Source organism: Callithrix jacchus, chromosome X, assembly GCF_049354715.1.
Source record: "Callithrix jacchus isolate 240 chromosome X, calJac240_pri, whole genome shotgun sequence".
In the NCBI taxonomy this organism is placed as follows: domain Eukaryota; kingdom Metazoa; phylum Chordata; class Mammalia; order Primates; family Cebidae; genus Callithrix; species Callithrix jacchus.
The window spans coordinates 57,640,320-57,664,102 of NC_133524.1; the positions used below are offsets into that span (position 1 = coordinate 57,640,320).

The following is a 23,783-nucleotide window of genomic DNA, read 5'->3' on the forward strand; positions in this document are numbered from 1 at the left end:
TCTATATATATTTGGCATAGTTAGCACTTCTTGTTTTATTGATTCCTTTACCATTATGTAATGCCCTCCTTTGTCTCTTTTGATCTTTGTTGGTTTAAATTCTGTTTTATCAGAGACTAGGATTGCAAACCTTGCTTACTTTTGCTTTCCATTTGCTTGGCAAACGTTCCTCAATTCATTAATTTTGAGTCCATATGTGTCTCCGCTTCTGTGATGTGTCTCCTGAATACAGCACATCGATGGTTCTTGACTTCTAATCCAATTTTTCAGTCTGTATTTTAATTGCGGGCATTTAGACCATTACCATTTAAAGTTAATATTGTAAAATCAAGAAACAGAAATACTTCATCATCAACATTCTGGGTGTCCACTCAGAGACCCAATCGAAAAGTCAGCAACTACGCAGACCACCAGCGGAAAAATCCACAAAGATGGGAAGAAACCAGCGCAAAAAGGAGGAAAACACCCGAAACCAGAACACCTCGCCTCCTAGAAAGGACCAAAACTCCTCACCAGCAAGAGAACAAAGCTGGACAAAGAATGACTGTGACGAAATGATGGAATTAGACTTCAGAAGATGGATAATGAGAAACTTTTGTGAGCTAAAAGATCATGTATTAAATCAATGCAAAGAAACTAAGAACCTTGAAAAAAGATTTGAAAAAGATTCGAGGAAATGATAACAAGAATGGATAACTTAGAGAGGAATATGAATGAATTAAAGGAGCTGAAAAACACAATACGAGAACTTCGTGAAGCAAACACAAGTTTCAATAGCCGAATTGACCGAGCAGAAGAAAGAATATCTGAAGTTGAAGACCAACTCAATGAAATAAAACGAGAAACCAAGATCAGAGAAAAAAGCGCAAAAAGGAATGAACAAAGTCTCCAAGAAATGTGGGACTATGTGAAAAGACCTAACCTACGTTTGATAGGTGTACCAGAAGGGGACGAAGAGAATGAATCCAAGCTGGAAAATACTCTTCAGGACATCATCCAGGAAAATTTCCCCCACCTAGCAAGACAGGCCAACACTCAATTGCAGGAAATACAGAGAACACCAAAAGATATTCCGCAAGAAGAGCAACCCCAAGGCACATGATCATCAGATTCAACAGGGTTGAAATAAAGGAGAGAATACTAAGGGCAGCCAGAGAGAAAGGTTGGGTCACCCACAAAGGGAAGCCCATCAGACTCACAGCAGATCTCTCGGCAGAAACACTACAAGCCAGAAGAGAGTGGGGGCCAATATTCAACATTCTTAAAGAAAAGAACTTTCAACCCAGAATTTCATATCCAGCCAAACTGAGCTTCAGAAGTGAAGGAAAAATAAAATCCTTTGCGAACAAGCAAGTACTCAGAGATTTTGTCACCACCAGGCCTGCTTTACAAGAGCTCCTAAAAGAGGCACTACACATAGAAAGGATCAACCAGTACCAGCCATTCCAAAATCACACTGAATGCTAAAGAGCTTCAACATAATGAAGAATCTACAACAACTAACAGGCAAAACCACCACTTAGCATCAAAATGGCAGTATCAAATTCACACATAACAATATTAACCCTAAATGTAAATGGACTAAATGCACCAATCAAAAGACACAGACTGGCAAATTGGATAAAAATTCAAAACCCATCAGTGTGCTGTATCCAGGAAACCCATCTCACATGCAAGGATACACAAAGGCTCAAAATAAAGGGATGGAGGAAGATTTACCAAGCTAATGGAAAGCAAAAAAAAGCAGGAGTTGCAATTCTCATCTCTGATAAAATAGACTTTAAAGCAACAAAGATCAAAAGAGACAAAGAAGGCCGTTACATAATGGTAAAAGGATCAATACAACAAGAAGAGCTAACGATCCTAAACATATATGGACCCAATGCAGGAGCACCCAGATACATAAGGCAAGTTCTTAATGACTTACAAAGAGACTTAGACTCCCACACAATAATAGTGGGAGACTTTAACACTCCACTGTCAATATTAGACAGATCAACTAGACAGAAAATCAACAAGGATATCCAGGGCTTGAACTCAGACCTGCAGCAAGCAAACCTGATAGACATTTACAGAACTCTCCACCCCAAATCCACAAAATACACATTCTTCTCAGCACCACATCACACCTACTCTAAAATTGACCACATAATTGGAAGTAAAGCACTGCTCAACAAATGCAAAACCACTGAAATCATAACAAACAGCCTCTCAGACAATAGTGCAATCAAGTTAGAACTCAGAATTCAGAAACCGACCCAGAACCGCACAGCTTCATGGAAACTGAACAACTGGCTCTTGAATGTTGACTGGGTAAACAATGAAATGAAGGCAGAAATAAAGAAGTTCTTCAAAACCAATGAGAACGAAGACACAACGTGCCAGAACCTCTGGGACACATTCAAAGCAGTCTCTAGAGGAAAGTATATAGCAATAAGTGCCCATATGAGGAGAATGGAGAGATCCAAAATTGACACCCTATCGTCAAAATTGAAAGAGCTAGAGGAGCAAGATCAAAAAAACTCAAAACCCAGCAGAAGACAAGAAATTACTAAGATCAGAGCTGAGCTGAAGGAGATTGAGACACGAAAAACCCTTCAAAAAATCAATAAATCCAAGAGCTGGTTTTTTGAAAAGATCAACAAAATAGACAGACCACTAGCCAGATTGATTAAAAAGAAAAGAGAGAACAACCAAATAGATGCAATAAAAAATGATAAAGGGGAAATCACCACACATTCCACAGAAATTCAGATTATCATCAGAGAATATTTCAAACAACTCTATGCACATAAACTAGTAAACCTGGAAGAAATGGATAAATTCCTGGACTCCTGTGTCCTCCCAAGCCGAAACCAGGAGGAAGCTGAAACTATGAATAAACCAATAACAAGGTCTGAAGTTGAGGCAGCAATTAAGAGCCTACCACACAAAAAAAGCCCAGGTCCAGACGGGTTCACAGCCGAATTCTACCAGACACACAAGGAGGAGCTGGTACCATTCCTTATAAAACTATTTCAAACAATTCAAAAAGAGGAAATCCTTCCCAAATCATTTTATGAGACCAACATCATCCTGATACCAAAACCCGGCAGAGACACAACGAGAAAAAAACTTCAGGCCAATATCCATCATAAACATAGATGCAAAAATCTTCAATAAAATATTGGCAAGCCGATTGCAACAGCAAATCAAAAAACTTATTCATCATGATCAAGTAGGATTCATCCCGGGGATGCAAGGCTGGTTCAACATACGCAAGTCTATCAACGTAATTCACCACATAAACAGAACCAAAAACCAAAACCACATGATTATCTCAATTGACGCAGAGAAGGCATTTGACAAAATTCTACAGCCCTTTATGCTAAAAACCCTCAATAAACTCGGTATGGATGGAACGTATCTCAAAGTAATAAAAGCTATTTATGACAAACCAACAGCCAATATCATACTGAATGGACAAAAACTGGAAGCATTCCCTTTAAAATCTGGCACTAGACAAGGATGCCCTCTCTCACCACTCCTATTCAATATAGTACTGGAAGTTCTAGCCAGAGCAATCAGGCAAGAAAAAGAAATAAAGGGTATTCAAATAGGAAAGGTGGAAGCCAAATTGTCTATATTTGCAGACGACATGATAGTATACCTAGAAGACCCCATCGCCTCAGCCCAAAAAATCCTGAAACTGATAAGCAACTTCGGCAAAGTCTCAGGATATAAAATCAATGTACAAAAATCACAAGCATTCATCTACACCAATAACAGACTTAAAGAAAGCCAAATCAAGAGCAAACTGCCATTCGCAATTGTTACAAAAAGAATAAAATACCTTGGAATACAACTCACAAGGAACGTAAGAGACCTCTTCAAGGAGAACTACAAACCAGTGCTCAATGAAATCAGAGAGGACACAAACTGATGGAGAAACATTCCATGTTCATGGTTAGGAAGAATTAATATCGTGAAAATGGCTATACTGCCCAAAGTAATTTACAGAATCAACGCTATCCCCATCAAGCTACCATCGACTTTCTTCACAGAACTGGAAAAAACCACCATGAACTTCATATGGAACCAAAAGAGAGTCCGCATAGCCAAGTCAATTCTAAGCAAAAAGAACACAGCGGGGGGCATCACACTACCGGATTTCAAACTATACTACAAGGCTACAGTAATCAAAACAGCATGGTACTGGTACCAAAACAGAGATATAGACCAATGGAACAACACAGAGGCACCGGAGGCAACACAACATACATACAACTATACAATCTTTGATAAACCTGACAAAAACAAGCAATGGGGAAAGGATTCCATGTTTAACAAATGGTGTTGGGAAAACTGGCTAGCCATGTGCAGAAAGCAGAAACTGGACCCCTTCCTGACACCTTACACTAAAATTAACTCCAGATGGATTAAAGACTTAAACATAAGACCTGGCACCATAAAAACCCTAGAAGGAAATCTAGGCAAAACCATCCAGGACATAGGAGTAGGCAAGGACTTCATGAACAAAACACCAAAAGCATTGGCATCAAAAGCCAAAATAGACAAATGGGACCTAATGAGACTCCACAGCTTCTGCACGGCAAAAGAAACAGTCACTAGAGTGGATCAGCAACCAACAGAATGGGAAAAAATTTTCGCAGTCTACCCATCTGACAAAGGGCTGATATCCAGAATTTACAAAGAACTCAAACAGATTTATAGGAAAAAAACAAACAAGCCCATTCAAAAGTGGGCAAAGGATATGAACAGATACTTTACGAACGAAGACATATGTGAGGCCAACAATCATATGAAAAAATGCTCATCGTCACTGGTCATCAGAGAGATGCAAATCAAAACCACATTGAGATACCATCTCACGCCAGTTAGAATGGCGATCATTAAAAAATCTGGAGACAACAGATGCTGGACAGGATGTGGAGAAAAAGGAAGACTTTTACACTGTTGGTGGGAGTGTAAATTAGTTCAACCATTGTGGAAGATAGTGTGGCGATTCCTGAAGGCCTTAGAAATAGAAATTCCATTTGACCCAGCAATCCCATTACTGGGTATATATCCAAAAGACTATAAATCGTTCTACTATAAGGACACATGTACACGAATGTTCATTGCAGCACTGTTTACAATAGCAAAGACCTGGAATCAACCCAAATGCCTATTGATAATAGACTGTATTGGAAAAATGTGGCACATATACAAAATGGAATATTATGCAGCAATCAGAAATGATGAGTTTGTGTCGTTTGTAGGGACATGGATGAATCTGGAAAACATCATCCTCAGCAAACTGACAGAAGAACAGAAAATGAAACACCGCATATCCTCACTCATAGGCGGGTGATGAAAAATGAGAACACATGGACACAGAAAGGGGAGTACTAAACACTGGGGTCTATTGGGGGGAAAAGGGGTGGGCCAATGGGAGGGGGAGGTGGGGAGGGATAGCCTGAGGAGAAATGCCAAATGTGGGTGAAGGGGAGAAGAAAAGCAAAGCACACTGCCATGTGTGTACCTACGCAACTGTCTTGTATGCTCTGCTCATTTACCCCAAAACCTAAAATCCAATAAAAAATAAATAAAAAAAATAAAGTTAATATTGTTATGTATAAATTTGATTCTATCATCTTGATGCTAGCTGGTTGTTTTGCCCATTTGTTAATGCAGTTTCTTTATTGTGTTAATGCTCTTTTCGATTTTTATGTTTTTGCAGTGGCTAGTACCAGTTGTTGCTTTCCATGTTTAGTGCTTTCTTCAGGTGCTCTTGGAAGGCAAGCCTGGTGGTGATATAATCTCTCACCATTTGCTTGTCTTTAATGGATTTTTTTCTCCTTTGCTTATGAAACTTAGTTTGGCTGGATATGAAATTATGGGTTAAACATTCTTTTCTTTAAGAAGGTTAAATAATGGCCCCCACTCTCTTATGGTTTGTAGGGTTTCTGCCATAAAATCCACTGTTAGTCTGATGGGCTTCTCTTTGTTGGTAACACGACGATTCTCTCTGGCTGCTCTTAACATTTTTTTACTTCATTTCAACCTTGGTGAATCTTATGATAATGTGTCTTGGGGCTGCCCTTCTCAAGGAGTATCGTTGTGGTGTTCTATGTATTTCCTGATTTTGAATGTTTGCCTGCCTTGATTAGGTTGGGAAGTTCTCCTAGATAATATCCTGAAGAGTGTTTTCCAACTTGATTTCATTCTACCCATCACTTTTATGCACAATATTTGGTCTTTTTACAAAATCCCATATTTCTTGGAAGTTTGTTCATTTGTGTTCACTTTTTTCTCTAACTTTGCCTTCTAGCTTTATTTTATTTAGTTGATCTTCAATATCTGATATCTTTTCTTCCACTTAACTGATTCATCCATTGAAATTTGTGTATGCTTTATGAAGTTGTTTTGCTATGTTTTTCAGCTCCATCAGGTTGTTTGTCTTCTTCTCTAAACTGGTTATTCTAGTTAGCAGTTTGTCCAACTTTCTTGAAGATTTTTAGCTTTCTTGTATTGGGTTACAGCATGCTCCTTTAGCTCAAAAAAGTTTATTATTTCCCACCTTCTGAAGCCTGCTTCTGTCAATTCATCAAACTCATCTTCTGTCCAGTTTTGTTCCCTTGCTGGTGAAGAGTTGTGATTTCTTCGAGGAGAAATAGGCTTTATGGTTTTTGGAATTTTTAGCGTTTTTGCACTTGTTTCTACTTACGTTCATGGATTTATCTACTTTTGGTCTTTGAAGTCAGTGACCTTTGGATGGGGTCTCTTAGAGAACGTCCTTTTTGTTGATGTTCATACTACTTCTTTCTGTTTGTTAGTTTTGATACTATTTCTTCCTGTTTGTTAGTTTTCCTTTTAATAGTCATGCCCCTCTGCTGCAGGTATGCTGGAGTTGGCTGGAGGTACACTCCAGACCTCACTTGCATGGGTATCACCAGCAGAGGCTGAAGAATATCATAGATTTCTGCCTAATCATTCATCTGGTATCTTCATCCCAGAGGGGTACCTGCAAGATGCCAGCCAGAGGTCTCCTGTATGAGGTGTCTTTCAGCACCTACTAAGAGGTGCCTCCTGGTCAGGGTACACAGGATTCAGGGAGCCATTAGAGGAGGCAATCTGTCCCTTATCAGAGGTTGAATGCTGTGCTTGGAGATACACTGCTTTTTCAGAGCTCAGTTGGAAATGCAGAAATCACCCACCTTCTGTGTCTATTTGCCCGAGAGCTGTTGCTCTTGGACTATCTTGGACAAGCTCCCGAATACTTTCACGTATAACTTATCTTAACTACTTCTGAATTCATTATCAGTCATTACATAGAACTGTGTTCATTCAGGGTCCAATATTTGAGGTTTATTAATCTATTTCTGTAATTTCTAAAAATTATTTGTAATTTTTGTGTCCTTGTTTTTGTGCCTATGCATTTGAGGACATGGCTACCTCTTTCAGCCTTTATAAGTGTTCTTCGGAAATGATAATCTTTCTTGTTTTAAAACTTTGAATAGAGGAATTATTTACATGATAGGTGATATTTACCAGTTCTCTACAGCAATAATCAGACTATAGTGAAACATTACATGCATTCTCATTACAGTCTAAAAACAAGGCCAGGCATTCTTTGCATTTTCATAATTAGTATTATTCTAAAAGTTCAAAGTAATTCATTCAGATAGAATAAAACTAAGCATATCAAAATTATTAAAGTGAATAAAATGAGGTGTAGTGGCTTGCTCATGTAATTCCAGAACATTTCAAGGCCAAGGTGGGATGATCACTGGAAGCCAGGTGTTCAAGACCAGCCTGGACAATAGAGTGAGATCCTATCTCTATGAGTGAGAACATGTGGTGTTTGATGTTCTGTTCTCATGGAGTGAGACAAGTGTGAGCATCCTGTAAAGCACCTTCCAATGGTGAGGAAGCTGGATGTTCATTTACTCTTTTTCTCTGCAGAAACATGTGCCTAAGGAAATTCTCTGTGGCACTGTTACAGCTTGAGAGAGGGTGATATAAAGTGAAACTATTCCTCTTATCCTTTGAGTACAGCTGTTATCAGTTCTATGGTTGGAAGGGCTATCTCCAAAATTTAGGAATATGGATGAAAATATTCTTATCTGGGGATATTTGGTAGTTGGATTTCTGTGATGGGGACTGGATCTTGAGAACTCCTATTCCATTATATTGCTGACATCACTCTCTTTACTTTCCCCTCAGCTTACTTTTAGTAAAGGTTTCAAGACAATTTAATGAAGAATTAATAGTCTTTTCATCAAATGGTTCAAGGACAACTAGATATCTACATGCAAAAGCATAAAGTTGGAGCCCTGCCACATACACACCATATACAAAAACTAATGTAAAATGAATCCAAGACATAAATGTAAAAGCTAAAACTAATATTTTTATAAGCAAACATGAGTACATCTTCATGACCTTGGGATACTAAAAGTTTTCCTAGATACAGCTTCAAAAGCACAGGGAATAAAAGAAAACATGATGAATTAGAATTTGTCAACATTTACCAAATATTCTACTTCAAAACGCAGCTTTAATAAAGTTAAAAATAAGACACTGACCAGGGGAAAATATTTGCAAATTATATAACCTGTAGAGATATTCCAAACATATGAAGATCTCTTACAACTTTATAATAAGAATATAACCCAACTTATAATGCACAATGGATTTCAATAGACATTTCCCTATATAAAGCATACTAATTGCCCATAAATTCATGAGAGAATGTTTAACAAAATTACTCATTAGGGAAATGCACATTAAAACCACAGAAGGGAGGAGAAAGAAGATGGTGCTATAGGACCAACTCGGGATTGCAGCCCCCAGTGAAACCACAGATATTGAGTGGATGTCACATTTTCAGAAAGATCTTTATTGCCCACAGACCAGGAGATTCCCAGGTGTAGGAGCCCCACGGGCTGCCAGCAGGACTGTTTTGGCAAGCACAGCGGTTTGGGCCGGGGCCGCAGTGCAGCAGCACTCTGTACAAAATACAGTGGTTTGGTTGCCTTGTGAAACTAGCCAATGAAGATTCTGGAAGGCAGATTAGCACATTCATCTGATTAAATTGTACTTAAACAGAAAGCCAGGCCAGGAGATTCCCAGGCAGCAACGTGGTTCCAGCTGGTACAGTAAGTTGCTGCACGGGAAATTACACAAATCCCAGCACCCATTCAGCAGGTTACTGGAACACCTGGGAGACAGTCAACCATTCAACTAAAAAAAAAGGGGGGGCCTCTGAGGCAGGGAGCCAGGTGATCAGGCTGAGTGGGTCCCACCCACCACAATAACAAACAAAACAGCAATTGGAAATGCTCGGGTTTGAGAGTTTCATGGCAAGCACAGCTGAACCCAGGACAGTGCAGCTCAGAAGGGGATGGGGGTCAGCCATCGCCGAGGCACTAGACCCCTATGTAGGTACACTGCCATTGCTGATGCATCCTGCTTTTGCCAAGGCAACCACTGTTGCCGAGGCAACCTGTCATAACAGAAAGAGTTCACCACTACAGAGGCGGGCCATCATCACCAGGGCAGCTCTAGCCACACCCATATAAACAGGACAACAGGGAATTACACATGGCACCAGGGTGGAGCCAACAGCAGCAGGGCGGAGCCCACAGAAGCTCAGCATAGCCACTACAGGCAGTCAATGATTAGACTGCCTCCTTGCTGGGCAGGCCAGTGCAATGGATACTCATAAACAAAGCCCTAACTCCCTGGGTCAGAACACCTGAGGAAAAAAAAGGGGGCTTTATGAGTTCTGCTGCAGCAGACTTAAACGTACCTTCCTAGCAGCCCTGAATGACCAACAGAGCTCACAGCTCAGCACTTGAGCTCGATAAACTACAGACTGTCTCCTCAAGTATAAAGTACAGACAGTCTCCTCAAGCAGGTCCCTGACCCCAGTATATCCAAAGAGTCACCTCACAAAGAATTGATCAGACTGACATTTGGTGGGCATCACTCAGGGACAAAGATAGCAGAAGAAGAAATGGGTAGCAACCACCATGGTCCTGCAGCTGATACAGGTGTGCCCCAGGCAAGCAGAGCCTGGAGTGGACCTCAGTAGGCCTACAGCAGAGGGGCCAGACTGTTAGAAGGAAAACTAAGAAACAGAAATACTTCATCATCAACAATCTGGACGTCCACTCAGAGATCCAATCGGAAAATCAGCAACTACTCAGATGACAGGTGGAGAAATCCACAAAGATGGGAAGAAACCAGCGCAAAAAGGAGGAAAACACCTAAAACCAGAACACATCGCCTCCTAAAAAAACCACAACTCCTCACCAGCAAGGGTACAAAGTAGGACAGAGAATGAGTGTGATAAAATGACAGAATCAGACTTCAGAAGGGGGGTAATGAGAAACTTCCGTGAGCTAAAAGAACATGTTATAAATCAATGTGAAAAAGATTTGAGGAAATGATAAAAAGAATGGACAACTTAGAGAGAAATATGAGTGAACTGAAGGAGCTGAAAAACACAACATGAGAACTTCGCGAAGCATGCACAAGTTTCAACAGCCAAATTAACCAAGCAGAAGAAAGCATATCAGAAGTCGAAGAATAACTCAATGAAATAGAACAAGAAGCCATGATTAGAGAAAAAAGCGCAAAAAGGAATGAACAAAGTCTCCAAAAAATGTGGGACTATGTGAAGAGACCTAATCTACATTTGATAGGTGTACCTGAATGGGACGAAGAGAATGAATCCAAGCTAAAAAATACTCTTCAGGATATTATCCAGGAAAACTTCCCCAACCTAGCAAGGCAGGCCAATATTCAACTCCAGAAAATACAGAGAACTCACCACAAAGATAATCCACAAGAAGAGCAACCCCAAGGCACATAACGGTCAGATTCACCAGGGTTGAAGTGAAGAAGAAAATACTAAGGGCAGCCAGAGAGAAAGGTCGGGTCACCCACAATAGGAAGCCCATTAAACTCACAGCAGATCTCTTGGCAGAAACACAACAAGCCAAAAAAGAGTGGGGGCCAATATTCAACATCGTTAAAGAAAAGAACTTTCAACCCAGAATTTCATATCCAGCCCAACTGAGCTTCATAAGTGAAGAAAAAATAAAATCCTTGGCGAACAAGCCAGTACTGAGAGATTTTGTCACCACCAGGCCTGCTTTACAAGAGCTTCTGAAAGAGGCACTACACATAGAAAGGAACAACCAGTACCAGCCATTCGAAAAACATACCAAATGCTAAAGAGCATCAACAAAATGAAGAAACTGCATCAACTAACAGGAAAAATAGTCAGCTAGAATCAAAATGGCAGTATCAAATTCACACATAACAATATTAACCCTAAATGTAAATGGGCTAAATGCACCACACCAAAGACACGGACTGGCAAATTGGAGAAAAAGCCAAAACCAATCGGTGTGCTGTATCCACAAAACCCATCTCACATGCAAGGATACACAAAAGCTCAAAATAAAGGGATAGAGGAAGATTTACCAAGCAAATAGAGAGCAAAAAAAGCAGGAGTTGCAATTCTCATCTCTGATAAAATAGACTTTACACCAACAAAGATCAAAAGAGACAAAGAAGGTTATTACATAATGGTGAAAGGATCGATACAACAAGAAAAGCTAACAATTCTAAATATATATGGACCCAATACAGGAGCACTCAGATATATAAGGCAAGTTCTTAATGACTTACAAAAAGACTTAGACTCCCACACAAGTGGGAGTCTTTAACACTCCACTGTCATTATTAGACAGACCAACCAGACAGAAAGTTAACAAGGATACTTGGACTTGAGCTCAGACCTGGAACAAGCAAACCTGATAGACATTTACAGACCTCACCACCACAAATCCACAGATTATACATTCATCTCAGCACCACATCACACCTACTCTAAAATTGACCACATAATTGGAAGTAAAGCACTCCTCAGCAAATGCAAAACAACTGAAATCATAACAAACAGTCTCTCAGACCATAGTGCAATCAAGTTAGAACTCAGAATTCAGAAACTAACTCAGAGCCGCACAGCTTCATAGAAACTGAACAACTGGCTCTTGAATGTTGACTGGATAAACAATGAAATGAAGGCAGAAATAAAGAAGTTCTTTTAAACCAACGAGAATGAAGACACAACATACCAGAATCTGAGACACATTTAAAGCAGTCTCTACAGGAAAATATATAGCTATAAGTGCCCACATGAGAAGAGCGGAGAGACCCAAAATTGACACCCTAACGTCAAAATTGAAAGAGCTAGAGGAGCAAGATCAACAAAACTCAAAACCTAGCAGAAGGCAAGAAATAACTAAGATCAGAGCAGAACTGAAGAAGATAGAGATACGAAAAACCCTTCAAAAAATCAATAAATCCAAGAGATGGTTTTTTGAAAAGATCAACAAAATAGACAGACCACTAGCCAAACTGACAAAAAAGAAAAGAGAGAACAACCAAATAGATGCAATTAAAAATGATAAAGGGGAAATCACCACAGATTCCACAGAAATTCAAACCATCATCAGAGAATATCACAAACAACTCTATGCACATAAACTAGTAAACCTGGAAGAAATGGATAAATTCCTGGACTCCTGTGTCCTCCCAAGCCTAAACCAGGAGGAAGCTGAAACTATGAATAGACCAATAACAAGGTCTGAAGTTGAGGCAGCAATTAAGAGCCTACCACACAAAAAAAGCCCAGGTCCAGACGGGTTCACAGCCGAATTCTACCAGACACACAAGGAGGAGCTGGTACCATTACTTCTAAAACTATTTCAAACAATCCAAATAGAGGGAATCCTTCCCAAATCATTTTATGAGACCAACATCATCCTGATACCAAAACCCGGCAGAGACTAAACAAGAAAAAAATCTTCAGGCCAATATCTATGAAGAACATAGATGCAAAAATCTTCAATAAAATACTGGCAAGCCGATTGCAACAGCACGTCAAAAAGCTTATCCACCATGATCACGTAGGATTCATCCCGGGGATGCAAGGCTCGTTCAACATATGCAAGTCTATGAATGTAATTCACCACATAAAGAGAACTAAAAACAAAAACCACATGATTATCTCAATTGATGCAGAGAAGGCATTTGACAAAATTCAACAGCCCTTTATGCTAAAATCCCTCAATAAACTCGGTATTGATGGAACGTATCTCAAAGTAATAAAAGCTATTTACGACAAACCAACAGCCAATATCGTACTGAATGGGCAAAAACTGGAAGCATTCTTTTTGAAATCTGGCACTAGACAAGAATGCCCTCTCTCATAATTCCTATTCAATATAGTACTGGAACTTCTAGCCAGAGCAATCAGGCAAGAAAAAGAAATAAAGGGTATTCAAATAGGAAAGGTGGAAGCCAAATTGTCTTTATTTGCAGATGATATGATAGTATATCTAGTGGACCTCATTGTCTTAGCCCAAAAACTCCTGAAACTGATAAGCAACTTCAGCAAAGTCTCAGGATATAAAATTAATGTGCAAAAATCACAAGCATTTCTATACACTAATAACAGACTTAAAGAGAGCCAAATCAAGAACGAACTGCTATTCACAATTGCTACAAAGAGAATAAAATACCTAGAAATACAACTAACAAGGAATGCAAGGGACCTCTTCAAGTGGAACTACAAACCACTGCTCAACGAAATAAGAGAGGATACAAACAGATGGAGAAACATCCCATGTTCATGGTTAGAAAGAATCAATATCGTGAAAATGGCCATACCGCCCAAAGTAATTTACAGACTCAATGCTATCCCCATCAAGCTAGTATTGACTTTCTTCACAGAACTGGAAGAAACCACCTTGAAGTTCATATGGAACCAAAAGAGAGCCCGCATAGCCAAGTCAATTCTAATCAAAAAGAACACAGTTGGAGGCATCACACTACCATACTTCAAACTATACTACAAGGCTACAGTAATCAAAACAGCACAGCACTTGTACCAAAACAGAGATATAGACCAATGGACCAGAACAGAGACATCGGAGGCAACACAACATATCTACAACTATACAGTCTTTGATAAACCAGACAAAAACAAGCAATGGGGAAAGGATTCCCTGTTTAATAAATGGTGTTGGAAAAACTGGCTAGCCATGTGCAGAAAGCAGAAACTGGACCCCTTCCTGACACCTTACACTAAAATTAACTCCAGATCGATTAAAGAGATAAACATAGGACCTGGCACCATAAAAACCCTAGAAGAAAATCTAGGCCAAACCATTCAAGACATAGGAATAGGCCAGGACTTCATGACCAAAACACCAAAAGCATCGGCAGCAAAAGCCAAAATAGACAAAATGGGACCTAATCAAACTCCACAGCTTCTGCATGGCAAAAGAAACAGTCATTAGAGTGAATTGGCAACCAACAAAATGGGAAAAAATTTTTGCAGTTTACTCATCTCACAAAGGGCTGATATCCAGAATTTTCAAAGAACTCAAACAGATTCACAGGAAAAAACAAACAAGCCCATTCAAAAATATGCAAAGGATATGAGCAGACACTTTACAAAAGAAGACATACATGAGGCCAACAAACATATGAAAAAATGCTCATTATCACTGCTCATCAGAGAAATTCAAGAAATGCAAATCAAAACTACATTGAGATATTATCTCATGCCAGTTAGAATGGTGATCATTAAAAAATCAGGAGACAGCAGATGCTGGAGAGCATGTGGAGCAATAGGAACACTTTTACACTGCTGGTGGGGGTGTAAATTAGTTCAACCTTTGTGGAAGACAGTGTGGCGATTCCTTATGGCCTTAGAAAGAAAAATTCCATTTGACCCAGCAATCCCATTATTGGGTATATATCCAAATGACTATAAATCGTTCTACTATAAAAACACATACACACCAATGTTTATTGCAGCACTGTTTATAATATCAAAGACCTGGAACCAACGCAAATGCCCATCTGTGATAGACTGGACTGGGAAAATGTGGCACATATACACCATGGAATATTATGCAGCAATCAAAAAGGATGAGTTCGTGTCCTTTGTAGGGACATGGAGAATCTGGAGAACATCATTCTCAGCAAACTGATACAAGAACAGAAAATGAAATACTGCATATTCTCGCTGATAGGTGGGTGATGAAAAATGAGAACACATGGACACAGGGAGGGCAGCACTACACACTGGGATTCATGTGGGGAATAGGGGAGGGACAGCGGGGCGGGGAGCTGGGGAGGGGTAACATGGAGATAAATGCCAGATGACGGTGAAGGGGAGGAAGACAGCAAATCACACTGCCACGTTTCTACCTATGCAACTATCTTGCATGTTCTGCACATGTACCCCAAAACCTAAAATGCAATACAAAACAGAAACAAAACGAAAAAAAGTGAAACAAATAAAATAACACCACAGGAATTATCAATGAACATTTACTAAAATAAACAAAGAGGATGAGGTCTAATGAGCATGTGAAGAAACTGAACTCTCATACATTGCTGGTAAGGGTGTTGTGAAATTGGTGCAAACTCTTTGAAAAACAGTTTGGCATTTTCTTAAAATATTAAATGTAAGTTTGTCATCAGACTGAACTATTTTATTCATCTACATATCTATATATATGCTCAAGAAAGAAAAACAAATATTCATGCAAAGACTTATACACAAATGTGTAATTATACTGCTGATTTTCGCAGCATAATTAGTAATAGCCAAAACCGTTAATCCAACTGTTCAGTGACTAGTGAATAGACAATAAAAATTGGGTATATTTTTTTAATGGAATACTCTTTATTCATAAAAAAGAACCATTTATATAAATCTTGAAAACATTGTGCAGAGTAGACCAAATCAGACAGAAAAGATTACATATTATGATTTAATTTCTAGAAAGTGTTCAGAATATAAAGCTGTATAGATAAAAATTAAATTAGTGGATACTACAGGATAGGGAATAGAGAAATGAAGAGTAGTTGCTAAATGCTATGTGGTTTTTGAAGTGGGTGGTAAAAATGTTCTTTACCTAGATTGTGGTGATGGTTGCACAATTATGTAAATTTATTTGCAATCATTAAACTATATATTTGATATGGGGAATCTTATTTTATATAAATTATGCTACAACAAAGTTTTATGACACGAATGAAGTGAATGATGAGCAATTACTGATCTAGGTTAGTGTGAAGTAATATTACAAAAATGTTTTAAGTTAAAAGAAAATCCACATATTTATGAATATGTTATACTACTCTATAATTTACTCTGGTTTTTCTGAATGTATTACAGAAGACAAGTTAGAAACAGTATCATGGGAAAGCACTTTAGGCTCTCATTCACACTTTCTGCATTCAGATCTCAATTACAGCTTTTGCTAGCCAAGGGATCTTGGACGTGTTATTTAACTTTGCTTTTCTTCAGTTATTTCTTCAGTAAAATAGAGATAATGAATAGCTTCTACATCATGAGCTTTTCGTGATGTCAAATTTTTAATATAGGTAAAGTTCTTAAATGTTATTAAGTTCTAAGTAGACAGTAAATTGTAATTATATGTTTTCATCTATTATCTTCATTATTGACAAAATAAATGGAGAAATACGTTTTCAGAAACAGGTCTTGATTTCTCACTTTTTTTTGTTTCCTTTAGGTGTCTTCAGTGCCCTAGGTTTTCCTGTGACCCAATGCCCACTGGGGCTGAATGCCAAAGGACTTCCACTAGGCATCCAGGTTGTGGCTGCACCCTTTAATGATCACCTGACCCTGGCTGTGGCCGAGTACTTGGAGAAAACTTTTGGGGGATGGGTCTGTCCAGGAAAGTTTTAGGAGGATCTTTTCCAAGGTTAATATGTGAGAGTGTGTGTGTGTGTGTCTGTGTGGTGATATTCTATTAATTGGGTTAGATCAAACACCAGCAGGCAACTGAAGAAACAACTGGGGAATTTATTTACTCATTTAGTTATTTTTTCTACTTTTATTTTCTTCACTAACTGTGGCCTTACTAAAATGGTAATATTTGCTTCCTGCCTTTATGTTACTGGAAAAAGAGGACATGTAAATGGATAAGTGTAATAAAGTTTCTTAAATGCTGGAATCCTGTCTTCTTTGGGTATATTAGAGAGATCAAAGAAGGAAACGTCCAACGCTAAGGAGGGGAATCTTAAGAAAAAGAAGATATAATGCTGAAACTGACAACTGGAGAGTTACGTGGTTTCCAGGCAGGACATTAAGTAAGGGAATTCCAGCTAGAAGAAGCTACAGTGAAAAAGGAAAGGAGATGCTGCTGTAAGTTCATATTGCTGATAGGGAACTGAAAGGGGGTATATAATTAATGAGATCATATTAAGAAAAGCTCTTCCAATATACCCTAAAAGTATTTTATAATTTTGTTCACTAAGAGATCCTAGAAGCAACAAGCCCTAGAACATTTTTTTTAATTTTTATTTTTTATTGCATTTTAGGTTTTGGGGTACATGTGCAGAGCATGCAATACAGTTGCATAGGTACACACTTGGCAGTGTGTTTTGTTTGCTTTCTCCCCTTCACCCACATTTGGCATTTTTCCCCAGAACAACATTTTACATATGGATTTAAAAAGTCATTGTTTTGCAACCATCAAAATAATACTTAATTCATACATAACTCATCAATGGAATGTTAAATCACTGGATAAAAGTTTAAGAAACCGAATACTTATAATCGCAAAATATCTTGTCACATATCACTTATTAATTTTAAGGGTGGGGAATATTACCTTTAGAGTGCAGACATATGGTAAACACTACCGTAATAAAATTATCAACATTAATCTGAACAACAAATAATAAGACAAATTGATGCCAAATGTATTCTGTTGATATACACCAAGAAGGACAGATCATACTTCTGTGATGTCTCTGACAATTTAATTATAAGAAATAATCAGACAAAACCAAACTTTATAAACATCTTACAAAATTAAGGGCCTTTACCATTCAAAAATGTCAAAGAATTATTGCCTGTGACAGGCTAAGAAACTGCTTCAGATTAAAGATGACTAAAAACACATGACAACTAAATTCAAATGTGTGATGTCAAATTGGATATATAAGGTGTTTTTTTTTTTTTTTAAAGATAGTGTTAAGACCTTTGGGAGGCCGAGGTGGGTGGATCAGAAGGTCAAGAGATCGAGACCATCCAGGCCAACATGGTGAAACCCCAACACTACTAAAAATACAAAAAAATTAGCTGGGCATGGTGGCACGTGCCTGTAGTCCCAGCTACTCAGAAGGCTGAGGCAGGAGAATTGCTTGAATCTAGGAGGTGGAGGTTGCAGTGAGCTGATGTCGCACCACTGCACTCCAGCCTGGCGCCTGGTGGTGGAGTGAGACTCTTTCTCAAAAAAGAAGGTAGTGTTAAGACAATTGGTCAAATGTGAATGTGGGATTTTTGTAGGTAATAATATACTGTGGCAATTTCTGAATTTTATAATTGTAATGGAAGTACGTAAACACGAAGAGAAAATCTTTATTTTGAAAAAGAGCAATGAGAGCCAGGTGAGGGAGTTTGCTGCATTGGTGTGACAATATGGCAGAGTAAACAATAGGATATAAATGACAACACAAATGTATAACTGACTTTTTTTTTTCATATTCTGTCTCCAAGATATCTTTAACTATAGTAATGAGAATTAAGGTTACTGAAATACATTTAACATGCATTAGCTCATTTTCAAGCTCACAAGAGCAACTCTGTAAGATAAGCATGTTTATTATTATCACTTTGTAGCTGAAGAAATTGAGGCAAAGATAAAAATTCTTTGTCCAAGATAAAACACTTTGTAAATGGCAGAGTGTAACTCTTATTGTCAGGCCTGTGACCCAGAGGGTACTTTCATCAAAAAAATCTATAATTTTTACTATGTTAAGATTATTTGGTCTTTAATAAACATAAATCCTTAAATCAAGTTATTTTATAATCTCACATAATAGACAGGCCAGCAGTTGGGTGGGTTTCAGTAGAAGTGGTTTTTAGTGTATTAAATATCATATAATATGAAAGGCCCAGGCCCTTTCATATCTCTTCTTTGCCATTTTCAGTGTTGGCTTCCTCCACAGGCTGGTTCCTAATTGGATGTCTCAATTACAGCCCTCACATCCAGTTAGGGTAATATCCAGGAACAGAAATAATTGTCTCTTCTTGAATTTCTTCTTCATTTTTATTTTTTAATTTTATTTGAGATTGAGTCTCACTCTGTCACTCAGGCTGGAGAGCAGTCATGTTATCTCATCTCACTGCAACCTCTGCCTCCTGGCTTCAGGAGATTCTCCTGCTTCAGACTCCTGAGTAGCTGGGACAATAGGCGAGTGCCACCATAGCTGGCTAATTTTTTTTTATTTCAATAGAAACAGGGTTTCACCATGTTAGCCAGGATGGTCCCAACTTCCTGACCTCGTGATCCGCCTGACTTGGCCTTTCAAAGTGCTGAGATTGCAGGCGTCAGCCACCGCGCCTGGCCCGAGTCTCTTCTTTATGGGAAGAGAAACCTTTCCCAGTCCAAACTCATCCAGAAGACATTCCCTGCCAACACATTTTGCAACACTGGATCATACACCTATTTCTAGGCCAGTCACTGACAACAGGAATGGCAGTGTGTTGACTGGCTTCAACTAAGAACTTTGGGCTACAATGAACTTAGAATGTTAACCCCAATGATCACTGCACAAACCAAGTGCACTAATATTACAAAGTGTATTGTGGAGTGTATGTGTATGTACATGAAGTAAGGCTAATTTCTGGGGCAAGGTTGGCATTGTGAAAATGTACTGTGATATATGGTAATACAAAAATCAAAGAATGAGAGTGTGAGGAAACTAGTATCTTGTTTCCATGTAATTTAATGCTTAATAGCAGCAGATTGTGATGTTTAACCAGTAAGTACAGAAACTCATTTTTTAGGCCTGTATTTTCTACTCGATTGAAAGTGCTTTAGTTGAGTATTACCCAGCTATAATTCTAAGGGTAATCAACTATTCTCCTTCAGAATGGCAAATTCTTTTGATAGCTTTTATAATATCTTTAATAAAGATTAGGTCTTTCCCAGATGGAGAAAATTGTTTGTTTCTTAAAATGTTTTAAAATATTTTTGGACAGAAATTATTAGTATAATATTACAGGGCAACCTAATTTTTCTTATTTCTGAGTCCCCTTGGGGTGCTTTCATAATTGCCTCCCACTTTTCCTATTATGAAAACAACGTATCTACTTCTTGGTTATTTTTCTGGCTACCACCACTTAGAGATGCTAGTGATAGAAGTTCCTCTCCCTAAAATTATACTGACATAAGATCTCAAATGTCAGGGCAGGATAAGCTGATGGACATTTCATGGACAGATATCAGAGATCTTGAGAATATTGTAACACTGTGGCTGTATTACTACAGAAGAGAGATTTTGCTGCCTGATAATTAGTATTCCAAAGATAGTTGATTTCTTAAAAGATAAGTAAACTGTGAATAAAAGAGCCCAAAATACTCACTTAACTCTTACTTTTGGGTAGTGATGAAACTAGTTTTAAATTCTAGATCTGTCAGGCTCTGAAAAGTCATCATGTATTTTGTACTTTTTATTTTATTGGTGCCTCCTAGCAGGGGAAATCTAAAAATAAATGTTCTACCGAGTTGTAAGTTTTCCAAGGCTTGGAAGCAAGACCTTTATGTGTCCTTTCCCAGGTTTCAGCTCTTTTAGAGGAGCTGCCAACAGTGAAAATTTAACCTCATAAAAGGCAAGAAGAGTGTTTTGTTTCTTGCACTTAAAACTAATTTATGCATTTGTCTTTACTGAGAAGAGCCTGAGAAGTTGGTCCTGCTTTCTAAGAAGTCTGCAACTTCTTTATTAAAAAGATAAATAGAAAGGTCAGGCTACTCATAAAGGGAAGCCTATTAGAATTACAGCAGATCTCTCAGCAGAAACCCTACAAACCAGAATAGAGTGGGGGCCGATATTCGACATCCTTAAAGAACAGAACTTTCAGCCCAGAATTTGATATCCTTCCAAACCAAGCTTCACAATTGAAGGAAAAATAAAATCTTTTATGAACAAGCAAGTACTCAGGGATTTTATTACCACCAGGCTGCCTTTACAAGAGCTTCTGAAAGAAGCATTATAAATAGAAAGGAACAATCAGTATTAGGCTTTCTAAAAACATACCAAAAAGTAAAGAGCATCAACATAAAGAAGAATTTACATCAACAAATGGATAAAATAGCCGGTTAACATTAAATGGCAGTAACCCTAAATTTAAGTCGACTAAATCCCCCAATCAAAAGATAAAGCCAAAACCTAATGGTATGCTACATCCAGATCCATTTCACATCCAAAGATATACAAAGACTTAAAACAAATGGTTGGAGAAAGATCTACCAACTAAATGGAGAGCAAAAATAAATAAATAAATAAAAAGCAGGAGTTGCAATTCTTGCATCTGATAAAATAGATTTCAAAGCAACAAATATATAGTGGTAAAAGGATCAATGCAACAATAAGAGCTAACGATCCTAACACCCAGTGCATAAGACCCATAAAGAGATTTAGACTCAACGAGACAGAAAATTAATAAAAATATCCAGGACTTGAACTCAGATTTGGAACAAGTAAACTCAATAAATATTTATAGAGCTCTCAATTTTAAATACACAAAATATATATTCTCCACCTTAAATACAAAAACTATTGATCGGCAATTATTAATACCCATTTTTAGAATAAACCTACATTCCCGTTCTCTCTCCCTCTTTTTCTTCCTCTTTCTTCCTCTCCTTCACTCCTTTTATTTCTTTCTTAAAAAGCAATGGGGAAAGGATTCCGTGTTTAACAAATGGTGTTGGGAAAACTGGCTAGCCATGTGCAGAAAGCAGAAACTGGACCCCTTCCTGACACCTTACACTAAAATTAACTCCAGATGAATTAAAGACTTAAACATAAGACCTGGCACCATAAAAACCCTAGAAGGAAATCTAGGCAAAACTATCCAGGACATAGGAGTAGGCAAGGACTTCATGAACAAAACACCAAAAGCATTGGCAACAAAAGCCAAAATAGACAAATGGGACCTAATGAAACTCCACAGCTTCTGCACGGCAAAAGAAACAGTCACTAGAGTGGATCGGCAACCAACAGAATGGGAAAAAATTTTTGCAGTTTACCCATCTGACAAAGGGCTGATATCCAGAATTTACAAAGAACTCAAACAGATTTACAGGAAAAAAACAAACAAGCCCATTCTAAAGTGGGCAAAGGATATGAACAGATACTTTACGAAAGAAGACATATATGAGGCCAACAATCATATGAAAAAATGCTCATCGTCACTGGTCATCAGAGAGATGCAAATCAAAACCACATTGAGATACCATCTCACGCCAGTTAGAATGGCGATCATTAAAAAAGCTGGAGACAACAGATGCTGGAGAGGATGTGGAGAAAAAGGAACACTTCTACACTGTTGGTGGGAGTGTAAATTAGTTCAACCGTTGTGGAAGACGGTGTGGCGATTCCTCAAGGCCTTAGAAATAGAAATTCCATTTGACCCAGCAATCCTATTACTGGGTATATATCCAAAAGACTATAAATCGTTCTACTATAAGGACACATGTACACGAATGTTCATTGCAGCACTGTTTACAATAGCAAAGACCTGGAATCAACCCAAATGCCCATTGATAGTAGACTGGATTGGAAAAATGTGGCACATATACACCATGGAATATTATGCAGCAATCAGAAATGATGAGTTTGTGTCGTTTGTAGGGACATGGATGAATCTGGAGAACTTCATCCTCAGCAAACTGACACAAGAACAGAAAATGAAACACCGCATATTCTCACTCATAGGTGGGTGATGAAAATTGAGAACACATGGACACAGAAAGGGGAGTACTAAACACTGGGGTCTATTGGGGGGAAAAGGGGAGGGCCAGTGGGAGGGGGAGGTGTGGAGGGATAGCCTGGGGAGAAAAGCCAAATATGGGTGAAGGGGAGAAGAAAAGAAAGTACACTGCCATGTGTGTACCTACGCAACTGTCTTGCATGCTCTGCTCATGTACCCCAAAACCTATAATCCAATAAAAAATTTAAAAAAAAAGAAAATTTTGAAAAAAGATAAATAATTACAGTGAAGCTTAGACCTGATGTTTTAGCACATCTCTGATTTTTAAAATTAATAAATAATATTTACATATATTTATGGGTTATGTGTGATGTTTTGTCATATTCATAGAAGATGTAATTATCAGTTGAGGGTGTTTGAGGTATTGAGCATCTGGACTATATTAATCATTTTTATGTTTCAGAAATATTTCAAGCCCTTTCTTCTAGCTATTTTAATATATACAATACATTGCTAACTATAGTCACACTGCTCTGCTATCCAACATTATAATTTTTTCCTTCTAACTAAGTGCATATGTGTCCCTAGTTAATAACTCTTTTTCTCATGCCTTCCCACTCCCACACACCCTTTCCAGATTCTTATTTCTGTCATTCTACTTTCTACCTAAAGAGCAAATTCTTTAGCTCTTACACCTGAGTAGGCACAATGTTTACCTTTTTTCTGTGCCTGGTTTATTTTGGTTAACATAATGACCTCTAGTTCTAACAATTTGCTACAAATAACAGAATTTTATTCTTTGTTGTGATCAAATAGTATTCCATTGTGCATATGTACCGCCATTTCAAAAATCACTTAATTTATTGATGGACACATAAGTCAATTCTATATCTTTGCTCTTGTAGATAGTGCTGCATAAACATGGAAGTGCAGCAATCCCTTTGAAATA

The 23,783-nt window shown here is 38.2% G+C and overlaps 1 protein-coding gene across 3 annotated transcripts in view; it reads left to right on the forward strand.

Moving 5' to 3' along the window:
• FAAH2 (fatty acid amide hydrolase 2) overlaps window positions 1–17,059 on the forward strand; it is a 297,578-nt gene extending 280,519 nt beyond the window's left edge. For 2 of the 3 annotated variants that reach the window (XM_078362584.1, XM_078362586.1), the window contains one exon: window positions 16,620–17,059. In XM_078362584.1, coding sequence (XP_078218710.1) covers window positions 16,620–16,795 — 176 coding nt within the window. In that variant the 3' untranslated portion in view covers window positions 16,796–17,059. Of the gene's footprint in view, window positions 1–5,261; window positions 5,377–16,619 lie in introns of those variants that run through there. The other variant, XM_078362585.1, reaches the window with a different exon arrangement.
• The last annotated feature ends 6,724 nt before the right edge of the window (window positions 17,060–23,783 follow it).